The sequence below is a fragment of the Hermetia illucens genome, chromosome 4, assembly GCF_905115235.1.
Source record: "Hermetia illucens chromosome 4, iHerIll2.2.curated.20191125, whole genome shotgun sequence".
NCBI lineage: Eukaryota > Metazoa > Arthropoda > Insecta > Diptera > Stratiomyidae > Hermetia > Hermetia illucens.
Window position 1 is genome coordinate 145449030 of NC_051852.1, and position 11660 is coordinate 145460689.

The 11660-nt window shown below is 45.9% G+C and overlaps 1 protein-coding gene across 1 annotated transcript; it reads left to right on the forward strand.

The window, feature by feature from the left end:
* Positions 1–2135: 2135 nt before the first annotated feature.
* LOC119654836 (glutathione S-transferase 1-like) lies at positions 2136–3484 on the forward strand. The gene is made up of 2 exons (XM_038060410.1): positions 2136–2581; positions 2883–3484. The coding sequence occupies exons 1-2, from the start codon at positions 2231–2233 to the stop codon at positions 3201–3203; spliced, it is 672 nt and encodes a 223-aa protein (XP_037916338.1). The 5' UTR covers positions 2136–2230; the 3' UTR covers positions 3204–3484.
* Positions 3485–11660: the final 8176 nt, after the last annotated feature.

Consider the following 11660-nt stretch of genomic DNA (forward strand, 5'->3'; position numbering starts at 1 on the left):
TCTGATGAATGTTCCACTAGGAACGTCTTCTGCGTTATAGGGGAAATATGCAGAGCACCATAGTATCTCTTTATCTTCCTGTTGCCTTTTTATGGTTAGTTTAGCCGATGTGGTGTTGCCATCACATAGGTCGTTAACTAAATTAGCCTGGAAGTCTTTTGAGACTACCACGCAGGAGCGGGGTAGATCGCTTCCATTGGCATATAATAAGTCAGCATGTTGGCAGTTGAGTCCTCTGACTACCCCACCAACAACCCACGGCTCTTGTATGAGGTATATAAATGTCTTGCAGCTATTGACCCGACGACAGATAAGTGCAGTCACGCTTTACAATGCTGCAAATTTATTTGTGAAATGTGGCACCTCATCAACGTTTCAGATGAAGATGTCGAGGACGTGCAGCCCTTCAATGGTTTTAGGAGTCGACACTTCTAACGTGACGATTCCTAGCCCGTAGTAGAGCCGGCAGCCCGATTTTTCCCGAACCTTCTTAACATCGGGTTTGGGAACGCCGATAGTGAGAAAAGTTCCCGGCCTATCAGCTCTTTCTCCTGTTTTGCTGCCTAGCAGCATCCAGGTGAAAGTGTTGAGGTTATTCTTCACATCAAGTTGTTCCAGAACCCAGGCACCATTCCGCTCTTCTTCAGCACTTTTTTAACGATGGTAGATCAAAGGCCCTTTTCAAGGTTAGTCGCGCACCCTCCCACACATCGTTGCGGGAGCAGCAGTATTGCCTGATCCACTCGTTCATGTCAAAGTTTAGCCGTGCTTTTTATGGTATACACCTACCGACTCAAAGCAAAGCTTAATACCTTGCGAGAATGCAGTCCTTACAGCTAGGAAGAGTTCCCTCCTAAGCTGTTCGCAATGCTCAGTATCGTAACCGGATGGATTAGAGTCGTCATACAGGACCCATCCATCGGCTTCGATAGCCTTGGCTGCAAATGAATGCCTAGCCGTTGCGGGTGAGCCCTCTTTGCTGCTCCGAGGACCGCTGCCGCTTCGGTTTCCCCTTAGCCGTAGGTACCCCGAACGATCCTTTCCCCTCAAACTTGGCACAGCTCTTGAGTTGTCCGGAGGCGGTTTGCTGTCCGTACTCCCCCATGGGCAAGACTTTAGCCTCAGCAGGTGGCGTCGATGGGAGTCTGGGGTTAGGAGTGCTGACAGAAGGGGCCGGCTTCGACTCGTTCGTTAAGGACTGGGTCCCAATTAGGTTAGTTCCCACCTGAGTAAGTGGAGAATCTAAGTCTAGACTCAGGTTCTCCATCGATGAGCTTAGGGTTGCCCCTTCACTCGGGGTTGGATCGTCACGATCGATGTTTAATTGTGTTTGTTTAACAGGTTTACGTTTTTGTTTTTTTGTTTTTCCTAATTGGCTGCCATGGCCTCACTTTTATCAGAGAAAGTAAGTCGATTTCTGCAGAGCCCCTTTTTACCGAGACAAGACTAGTTGAAATTAGGGGTCGCCTGGTACCCAGAGAGGAAGAGGTAAGTCCTGGAAGGAGTTGAACCTTAGCTTCAGTAAGCTGCTAAGTATTCTTAGGTTAAACATATTTTAAAATTGTGATATCCATTATTTTTGAATGAAAATGGTTCTTGAGGAAAACTGGTAGTCGAGCAGGAGTGCCAAATGATTGCAATTTTTGGAACTTTGATGAAGGTTCTATATTGCTAAATAATCTAACTTAGGAGGAATAGATTACCTTTAAGGTTCGAGTTAATCTGAGCAAGATACTTTTGAGTAATGACAATCTAAAGGAAATAAGTTGCGCACAGATTTACATATTTGGATTGTTTACAATCAGTCTATGCATTTTTAATGACCTCACGTCCACTAGGACCAAAAGGCGAAATTTGTTGGTTTCTTTATTCGTTAATGATTCATGGTCAATCTAAATTTCGAAAACGACAAACAACATTAACTTAAGATCTTGGATTCCGTTGAGGTTAGTACGGTCGCACGTGAAAATGCAATGTGAGCGGCACAGTTTTGTTCGACATTTAAATCACTTTCCAATTTGGGGGCTTAAAATCTTCTTGCATTATGTATAATGCATATTCTGTTACTTTTACAGCTGATTCAGCTTTTAACTGGTTTTAGCTCCAAAATTATCGGACACTGCGGCCTCAAATAAGTACCAATTCCAGTGTAACTTTTACGTTTGCCGAATTCAGTGATCTGGAGGCCAAGTGGCTTATAGTTGATACAGTCCCTTGAAATCCATATAAAATGAGTAAACCAATAATTTACGGACATGAAATGAGTTCTGTAGTGCGAAGTGTTCTAATGGTGGCCAAAGCGATTAATTTAGATTACGAATACAAAGAAGTGGACTTTGACGCCGGGGATAATGTAACGGAACACTTTTTGAAAATGAATCCTCTGCATACCGTTCCGACTATGGACGACGACGGACTGTATCTTGGAGAAAGCCATGCTATTGGACCCTACTTAATTCAGCAATACGGGAAAAGCGACGATTTATACCCACGGGATGATCTGCGTAATCGCGCAAGGATCGATCAAATGTTGCACTTCGACAATGGGATCCTGTATTGGAACTGCATCCGTGGAATTGTTGTGAGTCTCTTATTTCTCTTAGTCGAGAGTCACTAGCTTCTCTGGTTCTAGCGCAATCTTGCATGAAAAAATCTAGAAATCTTTTCATTAAATAGATACAATTGGAAAGTGTCTACAAAACTGTTCAGTACTTCCGAGACTTAACTTCAATGACTGACCAGAACATTCAATTAACAGATTTGTCGCACTTATTAGCAAGTTCAATATGGGGCCGTGTGTGCCCTCATTTTTATGCAGATTTGCATGTGCAACTGCATTCTTTCGGCTCCGTCGGATAACCTAAATATTTATATATTTCCAGATGCCCATATACAATCGTGGAGCAGCAACAATTGCTCCCGCCGTGCTGGAGGAGGTGGACAAGGCCTACGGATTTATGGAGAAATTCTTGGAGGCTGATGTATATCTCGTGGGAGATTCGCTAACTGTGGCAGATTTGGCTTGCGGTGCAAGCATATCGTCGCTCTTCGAACTGGTTCCTGCTGACCCAGAAAAGTACCCAAACTTGCATGCTTGGTTTAAACGAATCCAAGGTTTGCCGTACTATGAGGAAGCGAATGGGAGAGGGAACGCTAGATATATTGAAATGCTTGAGAGCAAGAGGCGCAAGGAGGGAGAATAAAGACTGCCGGGTATTGGTTGTGGACAAAAGGTTTTAGTAAATTTATGTTTTTGTTATTTATATATTGTCCAAGTAACTGCCGTGAATCTTTAGTATTTTCTGTTGATATAGCCAATGCAATTTTCATCAAATTTTATATTTACAAATGATGTTATCTTTTAAGAGAAGCAGAATTGCTATTGCATGTTCGCATTCGTGTAATCACTCTTATATTATCTTCCATATATAATAATTGTATAAATAAAAAAGTGTTACCTAATAAACTTATTAACCAATGCCAATCCACTGTTTAAGAACTTAGGCTTGCAGCTGTACTTCTTGTAAAACATAGGTCGATGAAGTTCACCCCCAAAACGAAAAATAATAGTTCAGAGTAAACAAGTGCCGAAAAATGGAAGTTATCTTAGGAGTGATGAGCAGGGCTTTTCTACCCTTGATGCCTTTCTTCTTAAAATGAAACCCAACATTTTAAAAAAGATGAATTCAGATGAGTAGGTTTGTAGGTTTTTAGGAGTGCGTAAACAGGTTCTAACGACTGTACCGGCTCAGTTGCTAGGTTATCTTATCATCATCATCAACGGCGCAACAACCGGTATCCGGTCTAGGCCTGCCTTAATAAGGAACTCTAGACATCCCTGTTTTGCGCCGAGGTCCACCAATTCGATATCCCTAAAAGCTGTCTCGCGTGCTGCCCTACGCCATCGCTCCATCTTAGGGAGGGTCTGCCTCGTCTTCTTTTCTACCATAGATATTGCCCTTATAGACTTTGCGGGTGGGATCATCCTCATCCATATGGATTAAGTGGCCTGCCCACCGTAACCTATTGATCCGGATTTTATCCACAACCGGACGGTCATGGTATCGCTCATAGATTTCGTCATTGTGTAGCCTACGGAATCGTCCATCCTCATGTAGGGGGCCAAACATTCTTCGGAGGATTCTTCTCTCGAACGCGGTCAAGAGTTCGCAATTTTTCTTGCTAAGAACCCAAGTTTCCGAGGAATACATGAGGACTGGCAAGATCATAGTCTTGTACAGTAAGAGCTTTGACCCTATGGTGAGACGTTTCGAGCAGAACAGTTTTTGTAAGCTGAAATAGGCTCTGTTGGCTGACAACAACCGTGCGCGGATTTCATCATCGTAGCTGTTATCGGTGTGATTTTCAACCCTAGATAGGAGGAGGTTACCTTATATTCAAACAAAATCTTCAAAAAAAGGACATATATGTATAAGGTAAGCAACCAGAAACTCGGCGCTACAGGTATGAAAAGTATTATAGATTGTTTATTTAATTATATTTGGGTGCAACGTATCCAATTGTATAAAGCTCTTAGTGTATATGGTCACTAATCAAGTCAGTTAGGTAGGTAAGTAGGCCGCTCTGGGGAGCCCAATTAGCGCTGTGGTGCGCCGTTTTGATGCCACAAATTCCTAAGACGTTGACTGCTGTTATGGGAGCAGAGAGGCAGAGTCTAGCCGGCTCGGATCTTCAGAGCAAGCCTGTAGCATTCGCGAAGGAAAGCAGATCTCCCACCCTGCAACTAGAAATCTCTCTGAGGTCCCCAAAGAATGGTTTACTCAGTGTCCGTAGCGTGACTCTAGCTAGAGCTGGGCAATCACAGAGAAAGTGCATGAGGGTTTTCTTTCCTTCTCCGCAACTTCGGTAATGCGAATTTTAGGGTATGCCGAGCTTGGCGGTATGGTCCCCTATGGGTCAGTGCTTCGTACAGACCGCCGTAATGTTAAATGAACAGGAGCTCTCGTGATCGGGCTATGTTATAAGCGGGCCAAATTTTCCTTGTCTTGGCACAGCTCGTAAGCCTTCACCATCTTAAGCCCGCGGCTGCTAGGTAGTGCGAATAAACTCGGCCGCCGACAGCCGTCAGCGAAACACCGACTGTATTCACTGAAGGGATGCCAAGAGCAAAGCCTCGTCTGGCCAATCTGTCAGACCCCTCATACTCCTCTATGTTCCTATGCCCGGGAACCCAGAGGAGGGTGACCTTGAGCGTGCCGCTCAGACGGTTCAGCGCGTCTCTGCACTGCCCGACCAGCCTCGAAGATGTCGGCACTGAGTACAATGCCTTGATGGCCGCTTGGCTGTCGATCAGAATGGCTATGTTACGCTTCTGGCTCAAATCACGCTCCAGCCATCGACGGACTTCCAATATCGCCAGTACTTCCGCTTGGAATACACTGGCGAAACGTGGGAGACCATACGACTTGGATACACTATGTGTATTCGAAAAAAACCCAGCGCCGACTATACAGGGTATCTTTGATCCGTCGGTAAAGAATACTGAGTCATAACCTTCCAATACGCCGCCGCTCTTCCACTTTGCGCTGGTTAGAAAGTCCACAGCAATGTTTCTCGTGAAGTTCAGTTTGCGTGTGGCATAGTCCGGACTCACGTAGTCTGACGGCACTGCACGCTGCAACGTATTTAATGTGGAAGTCTAGGGGAGGAGATGCAGGAGTATATTGAGAGTATCTGCCGGGTAGAACTGCAGAGCCGCAGTAGCACCTGCAAGCGCGGTCCTTTGAATCCTATTAAGCTTCATCCAATTGTATTTTTTTCTCAAAGCCTGCCACCATACATTAGAGCCGTACGTTAGAATCGGACGCAGTACAGCGGTGAACACTCAGAGAACCATCCTCGGCCGAAGACGCCATTTCTTTACAAAAGTTCTCTTGCAGGCGTAGAAGGATAGACAGGCCTTCTTAACCCTCAGTTCTATGTTCAATCTCCAATTTAGCTTTGTATTCAGGATTACACCCAGATACTTTACATTGAAGGAAAGAACCAATCTTTGTTCATTCAGTCATGGTAGGTGGAATTCAGGTATTCTTGTCTTGGTGGTAAACACCATCAATTCCGTTTTGGTTGGGTTTATACTAAGTCCGCATCTTGCGGCCAACAGGCACAGCTTTCGCAACGCTTCTTCCATGATGTCAAAATGGACAGAAATATCCCTGATACTAATATCACCAAGTCGTCGGTATACGCCACCACTTTCACCCCGCTACTGTCCAATGTTCGTAAAATTTTGTCCATTAATATTAACCAGAGCGCCGGTGAGATGGCGCCACCCTGAGGGTGCCTCTGTTCACAGCTCTGGTCAAGTGGTTGCCTCCCAGACTAGATTATCTGGAACTTAGCATGGATATAATCCAATGCATAATATACCTCTCCAATCCAATACTTGTCAAGGCTTCCTTGATGGCGTTGGTACTTACGTTGTTGCATGCTCCCTCTATATCCAAGAAGGCAGCTAGGGTATACTGCTTGGACTACAGCGACCGCTCAACCGTGCCAATTACTTCGTGGAGGGCGGTTTCTGTGGATTTTCCTTTGAGGTAGGCATGCTGGGACTTCGTTTTCTTCATAATCGTCCTTAAGTGAATGTCCAGGACGCGTTCTAGGGTTCTCAGCATGAAAGAGATCAGGCTGATTAGTCGAAAGTTCTTCGCGAACCATGACCGCGCCTGTCCGCTTTCGGTATGAGAACCACTCGTGCGCATCTCTAGGACTGGGCTACGTATCCTAAAAAGATGCAGCTCCGGTAAATATCAACAAGCCACGGCACAACCCTTTCCTACTGCTTCTGTAGCATGACTAGCATTATGCCATCTAAGCCTGGAGATTTATATGCGGAGAAGCTGTTTATAGCCCAACCGATCTTATCCTCAGTAATCACCGATTTGATAGTCTCGCACAGCTGAGGTGGCCGCAAACCCTCCAGGGAAGGTTTTGACTCACAGTCCTCCTCGCTGGCGGGAAAGCGCGTTTGAACCAGCAGCTCCAGGGTTTCACTAGAAGATTCTGTCCAGGAGCCTTCCGAATTTGAAGAAAGGATGGGCTCTTATGTTCCTTGAACAGAATCTTACTGAGCCTCGCGGATTCACTGGTGCTTTCGATATTCTGACAATAGCCCAGCCAAGACCGCCTCTTGGTGGTCCTGATGGCCGACTTGTACTTTTTCAGGCAGTCCTTGTACGGCTGCCAATATTTTTGCTTGTTGCAGATGTTGAAGATTTCTCTGGTCAGCCTCCTAAGGCTGAAGTGATCTTCACTCCACCACGGTGGCAGTATTTTTTTGCTATACTTAGTAGGGCGCGAGACTTTAAATGCGGTATCCAATGCCTTTTCCAGAGCCCCGACCTTTGACTCCACTTCGTCTGACGTGCCAATCTGACCAATGTGCACACCGGAGAGTTTGTTCTTAATTACCTGATGAAACTTTCTCCAGTCGATTCTCCTGGGGTCTCTGAAGGGTTTGGAGACCTCTGCGGCGAGATCTAAACTGAAAAGAATCCAACTGTGATCCGAGAAGGATCTCTGGTCAGACACTCTCCAATCCTGCATCCTAAGAATCCCATTGTCGGTTATGAGGGTGATATCAAGGACTTCCTCTCAACCGTTTCAGTTCTTTGAACAGGGGAAATGGAAGGTTGGCGTATTGCCCCTGCTACACACCAATAGATTTAAAGTAATAATAAAATCAAAGAATTACTCATTTCTCTCGTTGATTTCCGAGCTGCCCCAAAGCATATGCCTTGCATTGGCGTCGCAGCCTATCAACAGGTTGGCTTTCTTTGCTGGTATGGTATTTGTCAGATATTGTAGTTCTTCTGGCGGAGCTGATCGGTCGTGAGCAATGTAAGCCGAGGAAATATGCACGTTCTTTTTCCCCACCTGCTCCAGCTTCACCACGATTAGGTCGTAGGAGCTCAGGTCCAGACACAGAAAAGCGTTCAGACTTTTCCTCGCGAGAATACATGCTCTTAGTCGGTCCTGATCAGCGTCTTCTGTGATATGGAATAAATTAAAAAATTTGCTTTGGAGTCTTTTTTCGGTTGCCTCCGACCCAGAGCTCCTGTATTAGTGCGATGTCGATACCTTCCTCTAGGAGGAAGACAAGCAGATTAGCCGAGGCGCAGTTCGAGTGCTGCAGAATTATCTGCGTTGCCCTCAGCATGATCTGATTGCGTGGGGGGTTCGCCAGTCCCCGTCGAACCGCCGATCGTCATCTCCTCCAACAGCTCATTGGCGGTGACGATTGGGTCTAGGTTGTCGTTCGGTTTTACAGAGCAGAACACTTTTACCTTTGCACTCCTGACTCCGAACCGCACTTTATAGTTGACCTTTTTCAGTGCCTCTGGGCACTATTCGTTTATACGGGATAGTAAAGTTTGGATGTTTGTCTGAGGTTCCTCCTCTTTGATAATAACCCAGCCGTCCATGGGGATCTTAGGATTTTGAAGGCGCAGGAATTGGACGAGATTCTCCTTAACCATGCGGATCTTCAGCAACCAGATGCGGGCGATCGGTCTCCTGGGAATCTCGTCGTAAGGGATGTGCCTTGAGCTTTACGCCCTCCCACGCGTCGCTGATCTTAGCGAAGCACGAACTGAGAAAGTCCCTAAGGAACTGGTCCATGCAAGCTATAACGTAGAACCCACGGACCACCTGTAAGGAATCAAAGCAGAGGATGAGTCCCGCGTGTTTGCCTTCGGTGTCCAGGAGATGCTCAAAGACCATTCCCGACAGCCTGGCCTCAACACTGGTCCACACCTTTGCCGCTTGCAGAATTAACATCCGCCAGCGTGACACGTAAGTGGCTCCTGGCCACGTCGCTGAAGGGTTTCGCAATTCGTGGGCTGTCGGCTGATTGTTGCTGCGCAATTTTCTTCGGATGTTGCTTAGCGTCTGAGTGCTTGCCCACTCTGCTTCGCTTCTGATCTTGCTCGACCTTTAAACAATTCTATGTGCGCTTGAGTTCACGTCCTCCAATAAGCACCATGGACTGCTCCATTCCTTGCACACCCGCCCAGTATAAATCCCTCAGCCGATCATTTTTATATTTTGATACCATAGCCATGAACTCGTTTTCGATTCCACAGAAGGGTTTTGGTCCGTGTAAAGGCGTCCATGCTCCCTTCTTGGCTAGTTCTTGGCATGGAATTCAGATTATCCAGACCTTATTGTGTGAGTCGAGCCTATTCAGTTTTTCAAGGCCCATATCAGTTTGGAGTTCACCTGGTTAGGTCTAAGTGCCTTGACCGCCGCTTGGCTGTCAGTCTGAATTGCAATGTTCTGCCTGTAGTTCCTTTGGAAATTAAAGGAAGCGAATCACTTTCTCCGGGGTTAGGTTAAAGAGGACGCATGATAGGGTATCTCTTTGTCTTAAACCGTTGTTGATGTTGAATGGTCACAAGAGTGATCCTGCTGCTTTTATCTGGCCTCGCATATTGGTCAGCGTCAGCCTAGTCAGTCTTATTAATTTCGTCGGAATACCGACTGGCTATGCTATCATAGGTGGCTTTAAAGTTGATGAATATATGGTGCAATTGTTGTCCATATTCCAAGAATTTTTCCATCACTTGGAGCAGAGAGAAAATCTGATCTGTTGCTGCGCATATGGGGCCTTGCGGTCCAGCAAGATAGCGGAGAATATCTTATAGATGGTGCTCAGCAACATGATACCTCTATAATGCCTCTTTGCAGTCGTCAGGCATTAATTCGCTGTCCCACACCTTGAACCACTTGGTGTAGTTTGTCGCCTCCATATTTAACCAATTCGACTGTAACTTCATCGGCTCCTGGCCAATTATGGTTTTTAAGCCGGTGAATTTCACGGACTGTTTCTTCTATGCTTGATGATGGCAGTATTTGCCCACCGTCTTCAGTTGGCGGGACCTCCAACTCGGCGATATTTTGGTTGTTGAACAGTTCATCAAAATACTCAACCCATCACTCCAATATGCTCATTCTGTCGGAAATCAGATTTCTCTCTTTGATTCGGGAGGATGAACATCGACGTGTGTAAGGCATCATCCTGCCGACTTGTTGGTAAAACTTCCGCGCCTGGTGCGGTTCCTCTCTGTACTTTTCGAGTTCACAGACTTATTGGTTCTCACAGGCTTCCTTTTTCCGTCTGTGAAGTCGTTTTCCCGCTCGACGGAGTTCGTGATTTCCTTTCAGAATTCAACATTACTCGGTATGCAGCATTCTTCCGTTCCGTTGCTAGCTTACATTCATCGTGAAGCCAGCCGTTCCGACTCTTTTTGCGACTGGCGCCAAGTATGTTTGTGGCCGTGTTTATGATAACGTTTTTAGGTAATTGTGAAGAACATTTGTTGATGCTTCATCTCCAGGATCTCTGTTGACTGCGATTATTGCGGCATCCATTTCCCTCTTATACGTGTTGCGGATTCTGTTATTCGAGCTCGGAGTACCATGGCAACGAGATAGTGATCCGAGTCTATATTGGCCTCCCTATATGTTTTCACATTCATCAAGACTGAGAGGTGGCGGCGTTCGATCAACACGTGGTCCCGTCTGGAGAGGCCAATGTATGTTTGTGGACCGCTTTCCGTGCAAACCAGGTACTTCCAACAACCATGTCTTGTGACACAGCTAATTGGATAATCCGCAGTCCGTTATCATTTGTATTTTTATGTAAGCCGTGGGAACCAACGTATCGCCTGAATACGGGCTCCGTCCCTACTTGACTGTTAAAATCCCCAACTATGATTTTGATTTCATAGTTGGGACAGGCTTCGAGGGTTCGTTCAGCTGCCTTGTAGAAGGTATCCTTCTCCGACTCTGCAGTCTTCTCTGTAGGGGTGTGAACGTTAATGGGGCTTATATTTTTAAATTATATTTTCAAAGCCGATAACAGCAGGTTTCATTTTTTGGCTGACCAAGAAGCCTACTCCGAGCACATGGTCTACCCAACGCATCTGCTGTAACGCTATTACATCAGCTCTATATTAGGGCAAGGTATCGGCTAGCTGCTTAGCAGCTCAATCTCTGTACAGAGAGCGCACGTTCCATGAGAAAATGTGCAAATCGTTATTCCTTTGTCGTTGCCGGGTTCATCTTTGTATTATCCGTTCAGTCCGAGGCTCCTGTTGTGGATTCGTTATTTTGGTTTTCCGTGTAGGGTTGTCAGCCCTACCCAACCCCCCAGCCTGGAGGGCCAGTTGGTACAATTTGTTGTGTGTCTTGTGTTGTGTTGTGTCTTTCTAGTCCTTTTAGAACAAAAAACGTTAGACTGATCGGTCGGAAGCTTTTTGCGTCCGTGTAGATGGGTTCCCCTGGTTTGGGAATGAATAGCACCTTCATATCACGCCAGTTAATTGGAATATAAGTGTGTGCTAGGCATACACGACAATATTCCAAATATGTGTACCCAAGGCATGCATTCACTCTATTACTAGCGCAGGAATGATGCCATCCGGACCTGCAGACTTGTATCTATGGAACGAGTTAAATGCCCATTTTACTCGCTCCAGTGATATTACTTTGCATGCCAGATTCCAGTCTCTCGGTTGAGGGCTCTATGCACCTGCCGGCCCCGAGATGAGATTTTGGATGCTGCCTGGAAAGTGCACTTCAGGCAAATAGTTTGCCGTTTCTTCATCGCTTTCTATGTACCTCCCGCTCTATAA